This window comes from Barbus barbus, assembly GCF_936440315.1.
Source record: "Barbus barbus genome assembly, chromosome: 19".
NCBI classification, from domain to species: Eukaryota; Metazoa; Chordata; class Actinopteri; order Cypriniformes; family Cyprinidae; genus Barbus; species Barbus barbus.
Genome location: NC_136747.1, coordinates 26,844,054 through 26,866,088, shown reverse-complemented (window position 1 = coordinate 26,866,088; position 22,035 = coordinate 26,844,054). Strand labels below are relative to the sequence as shown.

The 22,035-nt window shown below is 34.5% G+C and overlaps 1 protein-coding gene across 2 annotated transcripts in view; it reads left to right on the top strand.

The window, feature by feature from the left end:
• Positions 1 to 22,035, top strand: part of LOC306884813 (TBC1 domain family member 20) — a 36,721-nt gene that overhangs the window by 346 nt on the left and 14,340 nt on the right. For both annotated transcript variants that reach the window (XR_013785486.1, XM_079441022.1), the window contains exons 2-7: positions 618 to 803; positions 897 to 977; positions 2,971 to 3,157; positions 3,497 to 3,598; positions 13,397 to 13,538; positions 16,891 to 17,075. Coding sequence is in view for 1 of the 2 variants with exons in the window: in XM_079441022.1 (XP_079297148.1) it covers positions 618 to 803; positions 897 to 977; positions 2,971 to 3,157; positions 3,497 to 3,598; positions 13,397 to 13,538; positions 16,891 to 17,075 (883 nt within the window). In the remaining variant the exon portion in view is untranslated. The remainder of the gene's footprint in view (positions 1 to 617; positions 804 to 896; positions 978 to 2,970; positions 3,158 to 3,496; positions 3,599 to 13,396; positions 13,539 to 16,890; positions 17,076 to 22,035) is intronic.

Genomic DNA, 22,035 nt, shown 5'->3' with positions numbered 1-22,035 from the left:
GTTAGATCCATAAGAAAACAATTTAATGTGTATTTGAGAGATTTGTTGTCACTGAATGATTGATGGGTCCAGTATGATGTCTTTGAAGCTGTGAGAGATCTGTAATGTTGTCAATGAATGAGTGAGACATGTATAATGATGTCTAGCTAATCATTTTCATTAATTCATGATTCAAATAATCAAGAGATCTTATGCTGTTACTGTGTATTTGGGTGGATTATTGTGATACTCACAGCATCATGATTTTGTTCCTCATATTTAGTTTCTGTATAATATCTGTAAGTTACATGAAGCTCTGGCTGTGATGTTTATTCCTGCACTGTGATTTAAGCCATACAATCCTCAGTTTCCAAGAAAGTTGTGCATTTACTGGGCATTTACTTTGATGTATGTTGAGGGGCAACTGTTAATGTTGCGTCATGCCTCATACGTTTGTATTTTATCTGCAGAACAATGTAAAAAAATATATTGTGTTATGTAACTTGTGTTTGTTTGTTTGCTGGTTTTTATTGTATTTGTTATCCTTGTATTTTTTTTAAATAGTTTTTGCCACAAAAATAGCCTGAGATGCTGACATGGCATTAAATAAAAATAAACTACTACTACGTTATCTGCAGAACAATTGCCCTGGAAGAAACAGAAGCTCCTGGACATCCATCAGGCCCTGAACAGTGACCCCGTGGACATCGAGACCCTGCGGCGGGCGGCTGTGAGCGAAGGCGGTTTGCTGACGGATGACATCAGAAGAAAAGTTTGGCCCAAACTCCTCAGTATCAATGTGTACAATCTGCCTGCCAAACCCTGTAAGTGTGTGTGTGTGTGTGTGTGTGTGTGTGTGTGGAACGTACAACAAAAACTTCAGTGGTTTACTTTTTTCTCATTTCCCTCATTTAAAGCCAAAGATGTCAGAGAAGACCACAAAGACTACAGACAGGTGGTGCTCGATGTCAGGAGATCAATGCGACGTTTCCCGAAAGGTCAGTATCTGATAAATGAGTCCAAGAACATGACACACCATCACATGATTTGATCCAGTCACTCCGACATACTTGCACTCTGTCAGCATTTATAAATTTTAATTTCCAGTATGCCATAAAATTTGACCTCCAAAATATGAAAATGTTGATTTGACCAAAAAAAAAAAATCCTTGGAAATTGCGTGATGTTTTTAGAACGAATGAATAAATAAATAAAATGAACCAACAAATTTAAGTCAATAGCTTCTTAAGTTTATTCTTTCAATAATATTTTAATAACCTGGATAACAAAAATATTATATTATCAGTAAAACATAACAATTAGAGTACAATTTGTGATTAATATTTCTAATAAATGATGTAAATTTTAATGTCCAGTATGCCATAGAATTTGACATCTAAAATGTGAAAAATTGGTTTTGACAGAATTTTTCATAATTATTCATGTAATTTCACTGTAAGTTACATGACTTTTCAAAAAAAGCATATTATTTTGGCATATTATATCATCAGCATACATTTTTGATTGATTAGACATGAGTGAAATATTTACAGTATACATTAGGTATGCACGATAATATCGGACTGATATCGGAATCGGCCGATAATGGCTTTAAATGTAAATATCGGCATCGGCCTGATATGAAAAGATATGCCGATATGTATTGCCGATAAGAGGAATGGGTTAACTCACATGTGCTCAGGGTGTGCTAGTGATTAAATCACATCAGCAGTGCGGCTCATTCTTGAAGCAAAGTTTTGTCTGAATGACGATTAGATTAAATGCAGCATCCAAAACAGTCAATCTGTGAAAGCACTTACAGAATTTCGGTGTATAAACAGTAAAAGCACGTGCAGCGGCAGCCTCCCCTGGGTCCTAACGCCAGTTCGGTAAGGAGTTTTAATCTGTAGGGGGCTACTTCTAATTAAATGAAAAGTAAAATAGCCTAAACAAATAACTTCTAGCCTGTGTTTCTGATTAAATAAAGCAGTAATTGATGTCATAAAATGAGTATGTTTTGATTTAATGGTCAGAAGCTATAGCTTACCTGAAAAAACAAACACAAATCATGAGCGCTAAAAGATTTTCAGAATTTTTACCACTCTTTTGTTTTAGACCATCTACAAATGTTAAATCCTAAAATAAAATGTTAGGGCTAACACTGCTTCTTTCTGGGGGAAAAAATGCAGCGATTGATATAGTTTATTTATATTTATTTTCAAAGCTTCAATGTACTGTTAAAAACCTTCATAACGTTTTATTTCCAGGTTATTTCCCATTTATTGTTAGAAACGAACCATAAATGAATATCGGTATCGACCAAAACGAGTTGAAAAATATCGGCATATCGGCAAAAATCCAATCTCGTGCATCCCTAGTATACATTTACATTTATTCATTTAGCAGACACTTAAATCCAAACCATCTTAAAATGAGTAATGCAACAAAGCAATTCAAAAGTTGTCTAGAATATGAAGAAATAAGATATATTCCCCTTGATTTAAATATCTGCTTATATAGATATAACATGTTTAAGATAAAAAAAAAAAAAGAGAAATAATTTTATTCTTTTTTTTTTTGGACATTGTTTTAAACCCTAAAATGTCCTATATTTACAGGTTTAAATGTTATTTTATTTATTTTTTTATCCCATATTTTCACCAATTTTTGGACCTCATTGAGAACATCTCAGTATTCTTCTTCATATTAATGTTTGTTTATATAATCACCACTGACAACTTTCCAGTGTCCTTCGGTGATATTCCCTCACTGTGAACTCAGAACAATGCATTGATTGTGTGTTATCTATCCCAACACAAATACCTTGAGCTTCCCATGTGATGTTTGCACAGTTGAGGTTTGAAGATGCAATAATCAGGGAGACTTTTACACGTCATTGTTTGATCCTACTGTAATGGAAGAATGAATTTCCATCTAACAGTGCTTTTTTTAGTAATACGCTTGCTTTTATGTTGATGTGATTGCTCTCAGGCATGCGTGTAGATGAGCGAGAGGTTCTCCAGGAGCAGCTGATCGACATCATTCTGGATGTTTTGAGGAGAAATCCTCAGCTGCACTATTATCAGGGTTATCATGACATCGTGGTGACCTTCTTACGGGTGGTGGGAGAGAAGATGACCATCGCAATCATGGAGAAACTGTCCAATCATCATCTCAGGTGAATTAACCTGACCTTATGTTCTTCCCCACCTAATTCTGATTATAATGTTATGTTTCGCTTCTTGCAGCAAAAGAGAATTTAGTTTCACATAACCCTTTTACATTTATTTTAGGATTATTAATCAAAAACTTTACTGGTGCAACATCAACTTGCACATTTAAATTTGTGCATTTGGCAGGCGCGACTCACATTGCAATGACATTTAATCAGTTGCATTCCCAGGAAATATAATCCATGACCTTGTAGCCGCTGAGCTACAAAAATGCTACTTTTTGTTTTTCTCTGATGTTGATAAGTATTCTTATCATAAGTGTTTTATTCTGCTGGGAACTGCAGGGATTTCATGGACCCCACCATGGACAGCACAAAGCACATCCTGAACTACCTGATGCCCATTCTGGAGCGAGTGGACCGAGAGTTACATGATTTCATGATCAGGTAGACTGCTGACTACTGATTACCTGTGATTGATCCAAGTTGCAGTTTTTCCAGAGATTAAACACTAAGGTAGTTCTGGTTCTGAATTGATTGGATCAGGCATGTTTGAAGCTGTTCTAAATAACCAGCTGTGACTGCATATCAGTTATATATTAATGCATCAGTCACAAACAGCCTATAATTAAACTAATGAACTATATAGCTTGGCAGAAGGTTGTTTGTTGTTGTTTTTGTCATTTATTAAATTGCTGTTGCATATGGAAGTCTGTTTCTGCCAGAATAAAAACAGGGTTCCTGCAGGTCTTAAAAACTCTTAATTTACCCTTCTACCCTTAAGACCTTAAATCAGAGTAGAAAGTCTTAATTTCATAAAGTAATAGCATTAAATATTGAATGCGTTGAAGAAAATGAGTATCTTCCTGATTTTTTTCACCAATACAAATATCTAAACACCCTTAAATCAAGAAGATACATTTCCTTGAGATGTGAATGCAGAACAAAGTCTTGTTCTAGAAGTCTTAGATTTACCATCATAAAACCTGCAAAAAATACACACAATTCTGAGTTTATATCTCACAAATCAGATTTTTTCCCCCTTGCGTTTTAGAATTGTAAAAAATAAATAAATTCTGAAACGTGAGATATAAACTCAAAATTCTGGGAATAAAAATGACAAAATTGTGAGATACAAACTCTATTTCATGGCAGAAAAAAAAACCGAATTGCAAGATGCAAACTAAGACTTGAGAGGGGGAAAAAAAGTCTCAAAACAGTGTTTGGGAGAAACAAAGGCCCTTTTTTTGTTAAATTCTGTGGGGGGAATGGGCATCCATAGTTGCTACCAACTGATTAAATGTTTAAAGAAATGTGCTGGATTAAATACAAGTAAAGTTCTATCAGCAGCATCTGTGACATGCTGTCAACTGCTGACAGCCTTATGACTTGCCGGTTATGTGTTACCAATGTTATTTTATAAAGAATAAGATCTTCCATTATAGTTGTAGCCCTGCATCTAAAAGGGTGATTAACAGAACTTTACATCCAAGAAAACAGAAGAATTGATGCAAGCACTCGAACAGCGTGCTTCCACTCCAAGTGCATTACTGAAAATGTGTTTGTTGTTACAAAATGAGCGATAATTTCTTTATTTATTTTCCGTGGTAATCAGCTTGTTTTGATCCCAGATGATTTGATTTAAATGCATTTTACCAGCTGAGGTTAATAAACTTCTCTGTCCTGAAGAGGGCAGCAGAGGGCATCTTTAAACGACTAGACAGAGTCATGAAAGAGTGTGGCCTGTTAACAGGTTTATCTTCGACCATTACACACTGTCTGTGGAAATAAAAGCTGCTGAAATCTGTGACGTGGATCTTGAATGTCTGTACATTTGCTGCCAGTAAATGGAAGCTGTTTACACTGAATCAGGCGAGAGAAGAGGAGTTAGCAGTGTGTAGTAGATGTACGGTTCACTTCACCTCTTGTCAGATCAAAACTGATTTCCCTGCAAGGACACACACAGGCACGCACAGGCGCTTTATGAAATATTCTCACAGGAGATGGTTTTGTGTGCGGTCCTTCATCAAAGTCACTGTCACAGAGCTCAACAGCAAGGATTTGTTCTTCCCTGATTTTTACGTCCTTGAACAACCACATTTTTATTTTTATCTGCATTATTATAATTGTCAGAAAAATTGGATATATAATAAATCAATATTTATATATAATAAATAAAACCATGTTTGTGTGGATATGTGATTGAATAATTACACTTTATATATATATATATATATATATATATATTATTTATTTATTTATTTTTTATTTAAATTCTAGTAATATTCTTAAATACAGTAAGTTTTTGTTTTTTTATGTTTGGAAGAGTAATAAAATTGTCTAGTTTTCTTTTCATTTGTTAATTTTAAGACTTTTATCAGTAAACCTAAATGCATATTGTTTAGTCAGTTGAAGTGCCTCCACTCTGCAATTTTTTTTTTTTATATATAATTTACATTTATTTGTTTCTGTTATAGTGGTTTTTGTTTTTGATGTTTTCTTATTGTAATAAATGAGAAATGATAGTAATAATTATGTTTATAATTTGCATTAAAATATTTGCACATAAAGAAGTATAGTGCAAAATATAATTAGTTAATTTATTAAATTCATTCTCATTTTAGCTGATGTTTCAAGACTGTTAAGCCATTATTGCAATCTCGATAAATCCTATAGTCAGCTACAGTAGCTAGATAACACGCATATTTTCATCAGCAAAAACGCCTAACCATCACAGAAAACAAAATATTGACGTTTGCATAAAAATAATTGTTCATGGTAAAGAAATATAAGGTTGTGACGTATGAATGTAAGCACTGTACTGATCATCGTTATCATTGATCATGTTTTAGTCTGTTAAAAAAGCTTGCATATTCTTCACATGCATCTTAAATGCTGTCAGCCTTGTGTCGTTTGTCTTTTAAAACCCGATGTTTAAAGTTGCATGCTATCTTTCTGTGTGACTCTTGTTTATGTGAAAACGTTTGGTGTGGCAAGCCAGCAAAATTGTTGATATTGTTGATACACTTTGGGGACGTCATAAATGTATTTCGACTTGCGTGTGTGCAAGTATTCATGTAAACCCGTGGCTCTGCATTGCGTGCGGCTTTTCCAGCTCTCTTCTTTGTAAAAGCAGGTTATTTTTAATGGCGACTCATCTAAAATGTAGAGAATAAGAGGTTCTTCATCAATATTGCATGTGCGCGTCTCGCAGCGCTGGTCCACAGGTTTAACCTGTTACCCTGCGCCCCTATTTTTGAGCATTTTGTAAAAAACGATATAACCAAATAAAAATGTCTGTAGCTCTTGAACCCTAAGGTCTATATTTAAAAATCTGGTGTTGTTTGAAACTAGACACTTGATCCTTTGTTACTCTAGAGTCATAATAACTCAAAATTAGTATAGCAATAGAGTAAAACAAGGTAAAATATACATGAAATTGACTCGCGATATGTTTTAATGAAGCTCACTAAGGGAAAAATGGATGAGACTTTCATGCCAAAGGCCTGAAAACACCATAAAGATAAAGCTGAACATCTGACCATGTTTTGATTCAAATTTGAGGATGATACTCCCAAAAATGTAGTTTCTGTAAGCTTTTATTTAAAAAAAATCTAGGCGTCCTTTCAAAAAAGCCATTTGGAGACCCCAAATAGACACTTTGTAAACAAATGTCCAAATGAGTCAAAACTACATAATACATATATGTATATCAATTCAGAACTGCTCTGCCCACCAAAACACACAATAAAAAACTATTTCTGAACAGCATTTGTAGTGCTGACTCATTTAGTCATTTGGTTAGTCTACAAATGGCATTTTTGAAAAAAAAACGCCTAAATATTTCCTGAAATAAAATATGAAATAATAAATTTTTTATAGGTAAAGACTTACAGAAAGTACATCTTTATGGTATTTCATTTCAAGAAAAGCTTTGGAAAAGTCATTTGGATATTTTATTTCAAGAAAAGTCTAGGAATCCTTTCAAAAATGCTATTTAGAGACTCCATAAGACACTGCATACTACATATGTATATCAATTCAGAACTGCTCTACCAATGAAACCACAAAAAAACACAAAACTATTTCAGAATTTGAACATAACTAAACAGTCTTTATTCTGAACAATTCCAATAATGAAAACAGTGAACCAAAACAGATTTGATCATTTTTGAACTAGTGAAAACACAAAACATGCAAAATACATTGTTTTTACAACATTTGTATTTTTTATTTATTTTATATGGTGAATATTATGAATATTACTATTTTACTAATATAGTAATAGATTACTATTACTAATATTACTAAATAATAAAAAAAAAAAACTATTTACAGTATTTACAGTGGAGGAAGACGCTCTAGCAGCCACTAAAATGGTTTTTTTCTGACCATCTGGATTCACCAGACCTCTGAAAAGACAGGGAAGAGTGAGAGAAAAAGAGTGAGAAAGTGTGTAAGCAAAACAAATCAAACTTGCAACACTGTTTACATTTTGTACACACACACACACACGCGCGCACGCACACACACACAATAACCGGGACATACCCACAAACAAACACACCCACCCACCCACACGAACAAAACTCATGTAATCCCCTCATATTATCCCTCTCCGTTGTCATTTTTAGAATCTAAAACAGCTAACATGAAACAAAAGCTGCAAATACATGATAAAGACACATAAACATTCAAGAGGAGGGTGGAGACACTTACGTGCTAATGCTATCCACGCTTCCCAGCGATCTCAGCGCGTATTCGGCTACTAAATTAGCCATTTTTCTCCCCACGTCCTCCAAAACACCACCAAACGCCACAGAAACACTTCTCAAGTCGAAGATCCATGATGGAGAGATTCAGATGTGAGCTTTGGACAACATCTGTTCGCTGATAGCCAGTCTGTGTAGCGCTGCGACGCCATTATGTGTACGCTTCATGCGTAACCCGAGAGCGCACGAAAACACACGGACAATACGCCGAGCTATTCTCTAAACAATCTTACGTAAACTATTCAAACTGTCAATCACTTTAAACGTCCTTGTGGTTGGCTAACACTTCCATCCATCAAAACTGTGCTGGCGAGGCATTGGCTGGGTTCAAACACCCCTATTGTGATGTGTCCGGATTGACACCTCGCTGACCCATTCACGGACGCGCTTACTGTCCCGGGTTATAACAGCTCCTGCGATTGAAGGAGAGAGACGAGGGAGGGCTATTCTTACTCGGAAGAGACGATTCTGCTGGAAATAGATGGCGTTTCAAAGCTGGAATACGAATTATAATCGATATTTATTGGAAAATGGACGCTATCGATAACTATAACTCGAATCGCTTATGTAAACAAAGGAGGATCTATCGTGTTTTCCCCTATTTTTTCGTTGTTTTTGATTAAAAAGTGGATGCATTTTGAAGAGTGGACCCTTCTCTTGAAATGTATGCTGGTGTGTCTTGGAAAAGTCTGAGCTGACCAGCGCTATTGGCGATCAAACGTGAGTACTGCGGTTCGCTTTGTTCATTTTAAATGGCCGGTCTTTCAGCATTTCTGTTAACCCTTTCCTCTCTGGTGTATTGATTTCAAAAACAAGCTCACATCGTTAATCTTGAGTGTTTTAGCTTTCAAATGATATATAGTTAATGATAATTGATTGAATATTGTTCTAAAACAAAGGTAATAAAAAGTCCGACCACGCCCGACCACGCCCTTCCGGCCCGCCCGCGGGCCGATGCGGGTTAACAGGTTAATGGTGTTGCTCACTCAGGTGCTGTTGCTTTTGCTTTTATGAATCTTTCCAAACAAGTTAATAAAACCGCAGAACTTTTAAAAAGCCCATGCGCGGATGAGACGGCCTAAAAAAGAAATGTTATTTTCCTGTTTGTATTCGTGCTTCAGTCGCATCGTACAGAGAAGCATTTACTGAGCTCTTAAAACTTTGGATGACGCTGCGGTCTTGTTGTTTACTAAAAGGGTTTCATCCGTTGCCAATCATTATGATTCCATTATTATTGGACACACAAGATAGGGCTGCATGATACTGGGAAAAACTGATGTTGTGATTATTTTGTTTTTCTGCGATTCCAAAAATACAAAATTTTCACCAGACGGCTCTAATAGCTATATTTGCAAAGAATGAATCATTTGAGAGTTAGTGGGGTGATTTTGTTGGGAAGTGCATGTGCATAGAATAAAAACCACACCAGCTAATGCCCGGTGATCTGATAAAATTTACCAGCTAGAATTTTTTTTACCAGCCATTTACCGACCAAACATATTTACAATGTTTTTAATTTGTCCTTTACTTTACTAAAAGACAACAAACAGATTTATTGATTTTATTCTTTTTTTTTTTTTTTTATGTGTATGTGGTGTGTAACCCCCCCCACGCACCCATGTTAATGGCTTAGACCAGGGCTATTCAGTTAGCTTAATTTGAGGGCCACATTATCAAACAGAAAATTTAAGGGGCCAAGGGGGGTGGGGGCTAAAATGTAAGTCTGAGCTGTTTCGAATGAAAGAAACTTGCACTGACTGATCTTAAAATATATCAATGCCTTTGTTTTGTCTCAAGATGCACCCCAGTAATGTTTTTTTTTCTAAGGCACGTTTATAAAAATGACTTAAATGTCCTAATTGAACAATGGCCTAATCCTGGTTTAGGTTAAGCCCTGTTTGTGAAACCGGGCCATAATTTCACATTTAACCTCCAAATTAATGTAGAAACAGCAAAGATAGTATATTTTAAAATATGCTTTTAATGGCATCTATTTACTAAGTAGCCTATTATTAATGAAGTATTGCCAATACTGCTACTGGTGTCTCTATTAAATGCATTTTCCCTCAATTTTCCCTATTAATTATAGCCATTCAACATTTACAGTATAATTAAAAGCCATTATTTTTAACATTTAATAGGCTCAGAAATATGAAGTGACTTTAAAACAATCTTCACATAAACTATAAATTGTATATGCATAAACTATACAGATTAATCTTTATTAATCAGCGACTAGAGCAGTTGAGTGATTTCTCTTTTTCTTTTGTTCTTTGATTTTTCTCTTTAAAACCTGATGCACGACACGGATCTGACACGTACCCTATTTTCTCCAAACTCTTTACGGTCATTTAAGACTTTATAACTAATTTTAAGACTACGTTTATGAGGTAACTCGCCAAAACAGTGTATTTTGTCATGATTATGTGTGTTTTCGTCCGTTGAAGCGCTATTAGTGTGCTGTCTGAAGTGGCATACAACCGAACGAGCAACCTTTCAAACCGTTTAGGCGGCGAAACCCCAGGTATGTGTCGCCACATTCTCGGGTTATGAAGAATAACGAAGGGAAAAGTTAATCTTCCGAAATGAAGCAGCAAAATCTTGTCAGGTAAAAGTTATTAGAACCATGTCTAGGGACAAGCGGGCCATCACACGGCTCTGACCTTTTCAGTCCGTTTGTATGCTGTTATTTGATTCGCTTTTGTCGCTAATGACCGAACAGCATCACGATGATCTTGTCTTCGGAAAAGATTCTTTTATTCGCTTACGTCAGAAACAGCGAATCTATTTAAAAACTCGCTGTTCTTCTCACTACATTGCATTCTATTTTGTAAAAGTTTTACGTGCCAACTGGCGACTGACACTGTAACAGGTACACGCCAACACCGATTTTTACTCTCATTTGATGCTTGGTGAGTAAAAATTTAGGCCCTGTATATATGTATAGGTATGTATGCGTGTGCGCCATGCAATTAATTTTCACGTTTTATGTTGCTGCCTTATATTAAATTGCTTTAAATTAAATCAATATATACACACACACCATAATGTCCTGTTGGAAGCACAGTCTATGGTTCTGAATGCTCTACACAGGGTTTTCATTAAGGCTCTCTCTATATTTTGGTGCATTGAGCTTTTCTTCTACTTTGAGTCCCTCAGTCCCTGCTGCTAAAAAACAGCCCCACAGCATGAGGCTGCTACCAGCACACTTTACTTTCTTTACCGACGGAACAAACGGGTTGAAAAGCCGATGTCAAAACAGACCTGTGCATTAAGTGATGCAGGGTAAATTCAGAGTAACAAAACTACAGCAGCAACAAGTCTGTGTTGACTGAATATATTTAGCAGCTTCTACAGTTAAAGATAAAACAGAGCAGGTGACTTCCTGCTCTGGCTATACTTCATAGTCATGTAGTAATAAATCCAAAAGCCTCCTTGTCACCTTTTTCACCCATGATGAGTTTGCATCCCTGTTTGATGCAAAGCTCTACAGGCAGTTTTTTTTATTTATTTTTTTTAACCAGGGCTTGGTTTTTGCTCTGATATGCATTTTCAGCTGTTAGACCTTTTTATTGAGACGTGTGTGTGCCTTTCCAAATCATACCCATTCAATTGAATTTGACACAGGTTAACTTCACTCAAAGTGCAATAACATCTACAAGCAACATAATGCTCCAGAGCTAAATTTCAGCTGTCCCAGATAAGGGTTTGAATATTTATGCAATGGAATCATTTAAGTTTTTTATCTTTAATAAATTTGCTAAGATGTTAAACACTGTTTTTTTGCTTTGCCATTATGGTGTATGGAGTGTAGTCTGATGTGGGTAAGAAAATAAAGTAATTTAAAGCAGTTTAACGTAAGGCAGCAACACAACAAAACTTTTTTTTTTTTTTTTTTGAAAAATATTTATTTGTGAAATCCTTGTAGGGCAATGAAAAAACAAGATATGTACAATAAAATGTACAAAACGTATATCTTTCCACTTTTTTTCAGTTTTCATAAACCAAATTTCCACTGTATCCAATTTAATATGACCATAAAATAATAATAATTGTCATGATTTATTGTATAATTTATAATTTTATTGTAATTAATATTAAATAAAAAATATGAAACAATGTTGTATTAAATGTTTTAATAAAACTGTAAGGTAAACTGTACAATTGCGTAATAAAAATAATTTTATTTTACAGTAAAATTACGATGTTTACATCTAAAACAGTAAAATTGTAATGTTTACATCTAAAAGCATCAGGAAGCATTTCAAAAGATAAGTTCCTCTGTTTTTCCATTTAAAATAAAAGCTCTATGGTTTAAATGTTTAAAAGCAATAAATATAAAGTAATTAAAAAATAAAGTAAAAATAAATTTACATTTGTTACGTAGATGTGTTTGCACAATTTTCTCTTCTGTTTTTTTTTTTTTTTTTTTTTTTAATTAAGTAATGCACATACAGTTTCATGACTGGTAAAATAAATAAATATAAAAATCTGTGGCTGGTAAAGTTTTTTTCAAGTCCTTTGGCAGGTCACTTTTGTTCTCGTCTTACATGTATTCGTGACCTTGCAGCACATTTACAGGGTGGAGAAAAGGCTACAGCAGCGGTAAATTGCTCGCATGGAATATCAGTGACGGTGATTAATGAATGTGTCGGACATGCCTTCCTGTGTTTTGCTCGTGCTAAATGCTTGGGTGGGTTTTTAGAGGAGCTTCAGGAGGATTCGCGGGAGCTCTGCTGAGTCCTGTCATGTTTGAATGTCGATTTCACAGATTATAGGCCCTTTCAAAGGTCATGTTACCATTGAGCGTATTTACTTATGGCGGATACATACTCTACATGACGCATGCAAGCACGCCACCCCATTTTACATGCTTAATGCTAGTTTTTGTGCTTCTGTGACGGTCACAAACCTCAGTTACTGGGGATGATTGAAGAGCTTCCTTCAAATATATGCATGTGCTCTGAAACAGGGTTTGCAAATAATGCCAAGGAAATGTTTCTCATTTAAATTAATTTAATGAGCTAAAATTGAAATAAAATGTAATTAAAAAAATGTATGTCGAATATTACTAATAACTTTATTGCTAAACATTACTAATAATCACTAATATAATAAATACCTAATAAATTGAAATGACTAAAATTAATACCTTAATACTTGATTATAATACTTGATTTATTTATTATAAATTTTATTAGTAATATATTAATCTAAGTACTAATAGATTAATTAATAAATTGGTAATAACTTAGTTACTTCTAGATTAATACATAACTAATAAAATTACTAATACATTAATTAATAAATTCAATAAAATTACTTCTAGATTAATACATTACTAATAGATTAATGAATTACTAATAAAATATAAATGCTGTAAAACATATTGCACATTGTTAGCTCATGTTGTTTAATGCATTAATTAATGTTAACAGATGAGAGCTAATAACCGATTGTCTTTGTGTTGCAGGTCTGAGGTGGGCACCATCTTCGCCCTGAGCTGGCTGATCACATGGTACGGCTACGTCCTGTCAGATTTCCGGCATATTCTGCGGCTCTATGATTTCTTCCTGGCGTCTCACCCACTCATGGCCATCTACTTCGCCGCTGTGGTAAGGAGGAAGGTCTCTCTGCGGTTTGTGCTTTAGTCGCTCCATCTCCAGCCTCTCAAGGACATTGAGCAGTGCTGCGTTTTGACCTTTTCAGTGTTCGTGAGAGAGAAGGACTGAAGGGTCTTTAAAACTATTTTTAACTTGACTGGGCGTCCTTAAAACTCAACACTCCTGCCAGATGCTGAAAAAGCCACTTTCACATTTAAATTACCGTAAAGTTGTCAGATTGACTTTACTGGTAAATACACCATATCTGGTGTTCACTGTAGCAACAGCTTTTCATCTTTTTACTGTTAAGATACCATTCACACATCGGCTCCAAAATACTGCTAAACTCCATGATGTCAATCATTGGAAATGACCTTTAAACACTGCTGTTTTCTTCATCTGCCTGGATGAGTTTCATCCGTCCAATTTGACAATTTGTTTTGACTTCCAAGACATGAGCGCAAGGCTCACTAAGTATGTTTTTTCTTTTAAAATGGCACAGTATTGAGATGAGCATCACATTTACAAAAATACAAGGCTAAATATTCATTTATTTCAGTTTTAGTCATTTTACTACTAATTTACTAACTTATTTCAACTTCTAATTTTATTTGTTTGTTTTTCATCTAATATTTTATTACTATTATGTTTAATAAGACATTAAAATATGAATATAATATTTATTATGATTATTTATTTTTGTCTGTTTAGTTTCAATTTATATTTATATCAGTTTTTGTAACTTATATTCTTTGACAAACCTTTTCATTGCATATAGGCACCAAGGCAACATTTCATAAAAAAAAAAGATTTTAATATTAAATGATAATATCGATGATGATGACAATATTAATAATAATAAATATTAAAATATTTATTATTATTTTAAATTTTTCTATCCAGATTCCATTTGTTTTAATATTTTTTTTATTTATTTATTTATTTATTTAGTCATTTAGCAGACACTTCAATCAAAACCAACAAAAGAGCAACAACGTGCAAGTGCTATTACAAGTCTTGGTTAGCCTAACGAGTACAGATAATTACTATTATTATTATTATTATTTTTTTTTTTTTTTAAATAAGACATAGATAAATTCAAATTAGAATATAATTTTAATAAAATTGTATTTATTAATATAATATAATAATAATTATTATATAAAAATAATATTTATAATAATAATAATAATTATTATTATTATTGTTATTATATTCAGATTTAATTTATTTTTATTTCGCTTTTGAAATTAATACTTCAACTTAAGTATTTCAGTTAGTTGCAAAGGCAACATTTCTAATTTTCATTTAAGTTAAAGTTTTTAATTTTTTTTTTCAATTACTGAAAATGATTTTTCATAGTTTTTATTTAACAATAACAACATTGGCGTTTGCTGGTAATATTACATCTCAACAGATTGCTAGTGTTGATTTACATGTGATCTCTAAACAGGTCATTTATAAAATTAATTATTTTTAATTAACCAATTAAGGGCTGTATGTGTCCATCTGACTCGTTTAACATTAAATAAATCTCTCTATCCTCAAGAATAGCACTCTTTTGCTATGAACAGTGGTTTATAGTTTTCGCATGATTACACTGAAATTTCAGGCAATAATGAGAGTGCAGAGCAATCGTCTACGTCATATAACCCCTCAGACTATACACAATCTTTTGTAATCCTAAAGAGGATGTTGTATACCATGTTTTGCCTCCGTAGTTGTTAATTCTCTTATTTAGGCGATCGTTAATTCATCAGCACAACAACAACAAACATGGCTCCAAAGAGAGGAGAAGAATTTTCTTTATTTTTCCACTCCTTCCTCATCTGATGCAGGAATCGAGGGCACTTTGTTGTAACGGGATCAGTTAATTAAACAACTCTAATGAATTCACCAGAGGTTTGTGTGGAAGGCTGCGTGTTTGTGCCTCTTTCTTCTGTCTCCACGAGCCGCTCCCCTGCTAGAGACAACAGCGAAAGCAAAGGGGGCCAGCGGCCGTTTGAAGTCAGGATAAGAAAGCCAGCAGGAAATGTAGTTCATCCTGCTTCTTAGGTAGTGCATGTGCTGGGGTTCGGGGTACTCGCGCGCTGCTGGACGTGATCCAGCTCAGCTCTGAACAGCAGAAACTGGACTGCTCTTATTTGACCTGTGCTGGGATGGACTGCAGACTCCCATGCTGGAGTCCATCTGATCGGCTGTAGTGAACATCTGTGAACAGCTCATTGCTGTTTGCTTGTAAGTGAAGGAAACTGTTTAGCTTTAGTCCAAAATGTATTTATTCTGACCAAGAATCACTCACTTAGACTGGAAGAGACTGTCTGAGCAACATGTAAATTAACAATCAGTCGCATTTTGTAGTAAAACTATCTGCTCATAAGAAAGAAGACAATTTCTTATTTTACAGACATGTGTTTTGAAAACGTGTCTTAAATTAGAATTAAAATTTGTATATTTGTTACCCCTTGCAATGTTTTTTTTTTTTTTTTTTTTTCAAATAAAATAAAATAAAATATATTAAACTTTAAAAAAAGGTTTCAAATAAAATTTAGCTGAAATGGGGTTCAATGTACAATTCCTTTTTTTTCCTCAAGGTAATTTACAGTTAGTGTTTTTTGTGTATTATAATTTATTTATTGTGTTATAATAATTTACAATTACAAATTTTAAATGATAACAATTATAATTTGAAATTTCTGTTGTTCAGATTTATGTGAAATAAAGTTGTCTTATTAAATATATTAAGACATTTTCAGAGATTATATCTTGAATTATGATTAAAAATTGTTCGTATTATATTATTGAATATTATTTTTAATAATTTATTTTTTCTTATTTTAGCATAAATTTAAACAATTAAGTATAATCCGAACAGAATGACTCGCTTGTATGCGTAAAACAAGAAAAAACCATTTGAAGGCTGTTAGAACCAAATAAATGAGGCAGAAATGGGGTTCAGCACAAAGTTTTGGCTAATTTGTTTAGTACTTTTGGTTTTCACATTGATTTCTTGTTTTTTTTTTTTACTTGTTCAAACCTGATTATCTCACAGTGAAATATATTATTCTATTCATGGATGTCTAGTTTACATGCTACTAAGTGATTAAAAATCTATTCTTTTATATTTTTCATATTTTTGAAGTTATGAACATTTGTCAACTTCAATGAAATTCTTCCTCAGAAGTGTAACTTTAACATTTTTAACACATTTGTGTCCCAGTGGAATGTTACACTTAAGTGAAGCCAGTCGATCAGATTAAATTGTCAGTCTCATGCAGTACGCATCAGACGGTGAGTGAATGGACTGTGGGCGGCCCGTCTGACGCTGAGTCTAACAGACCTGTGTTTCTCTCTCTCTCTTCAGATTGTGTTGTACAGACAGAAGGAAGTGAAGAGCAGTGAGTGTGATATGGCCAGCGTTCATCACCTGCTGTCTCAGATGCCTCAGGATCTGCCGTACGAGGAGCTGATTGATCGAGCTCGGAGTCTGTTCATGAGCTGCTCGCCCTCGCTGCTTACCCAGTCTGCAGCGCTGCATCCACGCAACATGTGAGGCTCTCAAACACATTTACATGCGCACACATGCACTTGTACAAAGGTTTTTACCTCTGCAGTGAAGCATAAATAAGATACTTATAAAGTATCAATAATTATTATAAATTATTATGCACTGCATGTTTCGGAGTGAAGCACTGCAGTGTGTTCATTTACACGTGAGCAGCTCATAGTCTGGTGTTTTTAGGATCTCGGAGCAATTTGTTTTCGCAGTAAATGCTGCTCCACACAAACTCCATCTCTGCGAGTGTGAGTTTGGGTCGCTTATAACATGCATTTTGGGAATACAACATGCACCAGCTATTCCAGATTTAGAATGAGACTGGTTTATACACGTTTTGCCAACAAAGGAGCCTTAAGACCTTCCTGTAGTTTTTTTTTTTTTTTTTTTTTTTTGCCAAAGGGTTTAATGTTTGACAATTTAAAAAAATTCTATAATATTGGTATTGCTATTTTACTGCTGTAAAATAAAATATTTTATTATTGTTTGATATTATTGATTTTATTAAATAATGTTTTGAATTTTATTTATTTTTTCTTACAGAATATTTGATATTATACTCTATTTTACAGTACAATAGTATGGCAATAGTAATTTATTTCTTATTCTGTTTGATGCTTAATATTTGTAACAATAATAGCAAAAGTAATCATTATCATAATTATTATTTTTATAGTGATTTGTATATAATACTATCATATTATTTGATAGTATTATTCTTATGAAATACTATTTTATTTATTTTCTTGAATAGTCTATATTTTACTTTTTATTTTTTATTATCAGTATTATTATTTTTGTATAGTCATTTGTATATAATTGCAAAATGATATATTATTTGATATAATAGTATTTTTATGAAATACAATTTTTTTTGTATTTTGAATATTCTATGTTATACTTTTTATGTTACAGTACAATAGTATGATTATAATATTGATGTCGTCTTTTATTTTTTTTTAAATAAAAATAATTATTTTATATCTTAATTTTATCATTTAGTATCTAATCACAATATGATTTTATTTTATTTTTATTTATTTATTTACCAAATTCTGCACCCCTACAAACAAGCTCAGCAAACCTGGAGATCTTTAAAAAAATAGCATTTTATTAGCTTTTTTGTCTCTCCAAATCGTTCAGCCCTATGTAGTGTAATATACTAGTTCCAGTGCTGTTATACTGTAAGATGCAGTGCACACACACTTGTCATCTTTGGTCTGGAGGGATGTTTGTTCCCACCTGTGTCCATCAGGTGGAGCTATTGAGTATAATATCACTTCCTCTGCACACGGTGAGACTGTTGCGCCCCTGTTGTGATGTGAAGGACGTTCAGCCGAAGCTGTCTGTGTCTTGCCCCTGTTTGTCTAAACACTCGCTGTCAGTCTGCCGATTGGATTTGCAGATGCAGGTGAAGCCACTTTAATGATTTATCTCTTACGGCAGCAGGAAACGATTCCTCCGGCATTTGGCGGGAACTGAATTCGAGTCCCTCAGAGCTGAAAAAGCCATCAGAGGAGAGATCTGTCTTGTTTAAGATCTCCCCGCGTCTGTTGTCGCCTATGAAGATTAAGAGCGAGAGAGAGACAGAAATGAGAAAAAGGAAGTGACAGAATTGAGAACGAGGGGCAACAAGACAGGGAGAGAGAGACGGAAATGAGAGAGAGACCTGTACAAAGACATAAATGCTACAATGAGAGAGAAATAGCAACAAAGATAGACAGAAAGTGCAAGAACGACTGTCTGCGAATCTTATGCAAATCAGGCCTGCAATAAGGAAGCTCCGCCTCAATGGGTTATTAAAACTCTGCCCTGATTTGCATAACCCCTCCCCCACCAGCATCTGTGGCACTGAAAGCGAAGAACATGCATGTGTGAGCAGCCCCTCTTGAGGCCGTGACCTGTGACCTTGATCTCTATTGTTCTGTTTGACCCTGTGGAGCACTGTAATGAGGAGTGGCACGTCCTCCCTAATGGCTTTGACCCCCAAATGTTCTTCATTAAAACCCCTTGCACACCCCTTCAGGCTAAAACCCTGCCCTCCGTGCGCATCTGACTTCATAAACGCAGTAACATTATATTACACCGAGACAGATGCTCTGATCTCAGCATTTGGCGTTCGTTAGCGCTGCCTGTTGCCGGTTTGATTAGATCTTGTGTGTTCAGGAAAGAAAATGCTAGAGGACAATTTACAAGCACCCGTGTAGTTTGATGGATGCTGAGAGTTTGTGGATCGAGGGTGTTTGTATGCAGGTTGTGTGCTGTAATTGCGACTATGTATCTCACAATTCTGACTTTATATCTCCCAATTGTGTCTACTGTATTTTTCATAATTGCAACTTTATATCTTACAGTTACAATTGATTCTTCACAAAAACCTGCCCCCACTAGTTACTGTTGCTACATTCGACAAGCCGTCTGCACTCACGCCACACATGTTCTCACGCAGTGAAAAATACGTTGTGGAGCAAACACTGACGACACGCCGACAGACAAGACAGAGAAGGTTACTTTTGGTATGAAACAAGGTCTCAGCTTTCAAATTTTGTAACTTTTTAAGAAATTTAAACAATAAATAGCGTTTTGTGGCTTTTTAATGTGTCGTGACAGATCGATTGCCTCAGTTCAAGCGGCACCTGAACCGATCATCTCTTCCTCTTTACAGGTTTGGCATGAAATAAACATGAATGAACATCAGAAGGTATCTTGTTTCAACCATGAAAAGACGTCAATATACACTATTTTTCAAGTTATTCCAACTTCAATCTAATCTACTGTCTAGTTTGTTTGTCGGACAAAAATGAAAGATTCTGCATTGTGACTAGTCAGATCACCTGTCAGTCAAACTCCCGGTGAAGGGTGAATTGCGACTTTGTATCTCACAATTGCATCTATTTTTCCTAATTGTGACTTTATATCTCACAATTCTGACTTTGAACCTCGCAATCGCGTCTTTGCAATTAAGGCTTCGCATCTCCCAATTGCGTCTACTGTACTTTTTTCGTAGCTGCGACTTTCTATCTTACAATTGAATGCATTTCTTTATAACTGCAACGTTATATCTGAGAATTGAGGCTATATATTTAAAAATTGCGACTTTAAAGCTCAACAAATGTTTGTTTTTCACAATTGCAACTTTATATCTTACAATTCTATGATGTCCTCCAATTGTCTTTTTCATAATTCTGATTTTATATCTCCCATTTGCATTTTTTTTTGTATTTCTGACTATCTCACAAATCTAGCTTTATATCTCCTAGTTAAGCCTTTTTTTTTTTTTACAACGTGACTTTATATCTCCTAATTTTTCGTAATTGCAACTTTACAGAACCCTGTTGTCGTCTTCACAATTTTAACTTTGTATCTCAAAATTGTGTTGTATCTCACAGTTGTCTATCTTTCTTAATTGTGACTTTATATCTTACAATTCTGACTTTATTTCTTGCATTTGCGTCCTTTTTGTAATTGAATTTATATCTATCAGTTGCATGTATTTTTCATAATTGTGACTTTACATTAGGGATGCACCGATACCACTTTTTCCAGTACTTGCCTGATACCGATACTTTTATTATTTTTGTACGTGCTGATACCAAGTACCTTTTTTTTAAATATTGGGTACATAAACTGCATAAAAATGGATAATGTTAGTTGGTTAACTTCATTTATGAAATAGATCAAGTATATGTCAAACCAAAATTTCAATAGTCAAACCAAAATTTATTCGGACACCTTCAACATTTCTCACATTATCACAGTTTATTCGCTATAGTTTAGAAAATGGTAATAAAATGTGACAAGAACTCGGAGTTAAACTGTGTCAGAACAAATTCAGCTTGATAACGTCAGATTGCTTTGATAGAAAGGTATATAATGGATTATAATCAACCAAAAATTATTCAGACAGCTGTAAGTATGACGATATTTACACAACTATCAATACTTTGTCGGACCACCCTTAGCCTTAACGGCAGCCTGTGGTCTCCTGGGCATTCGGTCAACCAGGTTCACGTGAACCTGAACTTCAATTTTTTTTGAATAACTTTTGGTCCCAAATTTGTATCAGTTTTACTGGCAGTCCACTGTATGAAGAATTTTTGGTTATAATATGTCACAGTTTACTTTGTTTTGCTATCCTCACTTACTTAAATGAACTATAGTGTCCTGCACCCACAAGTAAAAAATATATAAAAAATTATATCTGGTGTCTGAATGATATTTGGTTTGACTGTATATCATTCGGTTATTTTCACACTTAATTATGCCCATTAAAATGTATTTTACAAGTTTTTGTTACTTTCACTGTTCATTTTTTTTTTGCTCTATGGTACATCATCTTTAATTTAATAGGCCTAGCACTAGAGCTGCTCCATTGCAGCGGCTCAGTACTGTAATCACGCGTTTTGCTGTAATAATGCAGGGAACCACTCGTTATAAATCTCCTAACTGTGATAGTTTCAGAAATAAGTCACGTTTTTTCATCTGAAGCATGCTGTTAAAATGTTAAAATTGCCACATTTAGGGTATGAGCCAAAACGTGCTGTATTAGAGTATGTTGCTTTAATGCAAATGATCTGGTACTCCCAGAGAAGAGGGCGGAGCTTCAAGAGCTCAAGCTCCGAATTAGCAGTACTAGCCTTTGCAAATAAACATTCCCCTATTAGTACAAGCCTGTTATCTTTACAGAAAACATACTCTGTTTAAAAGTCAGTCATCTGATTGTACTGTGCATAATACATTTCCATTTGTGAATTACACAGAGAGCACAGCGCGATTATAAATAACTACATAGCTGGTCTCACGGTGCATGGCATGCTATCACAAACTTTATAAGTCCCACTTGTGATTATGAGCTCAACAAACTCAAGCGATCGACTCATTGCTTTCATATGCAACTTTTAACTACCACATTCCTATTCACGATCATTCATAGGCAGCACCAGTGAAAACAGA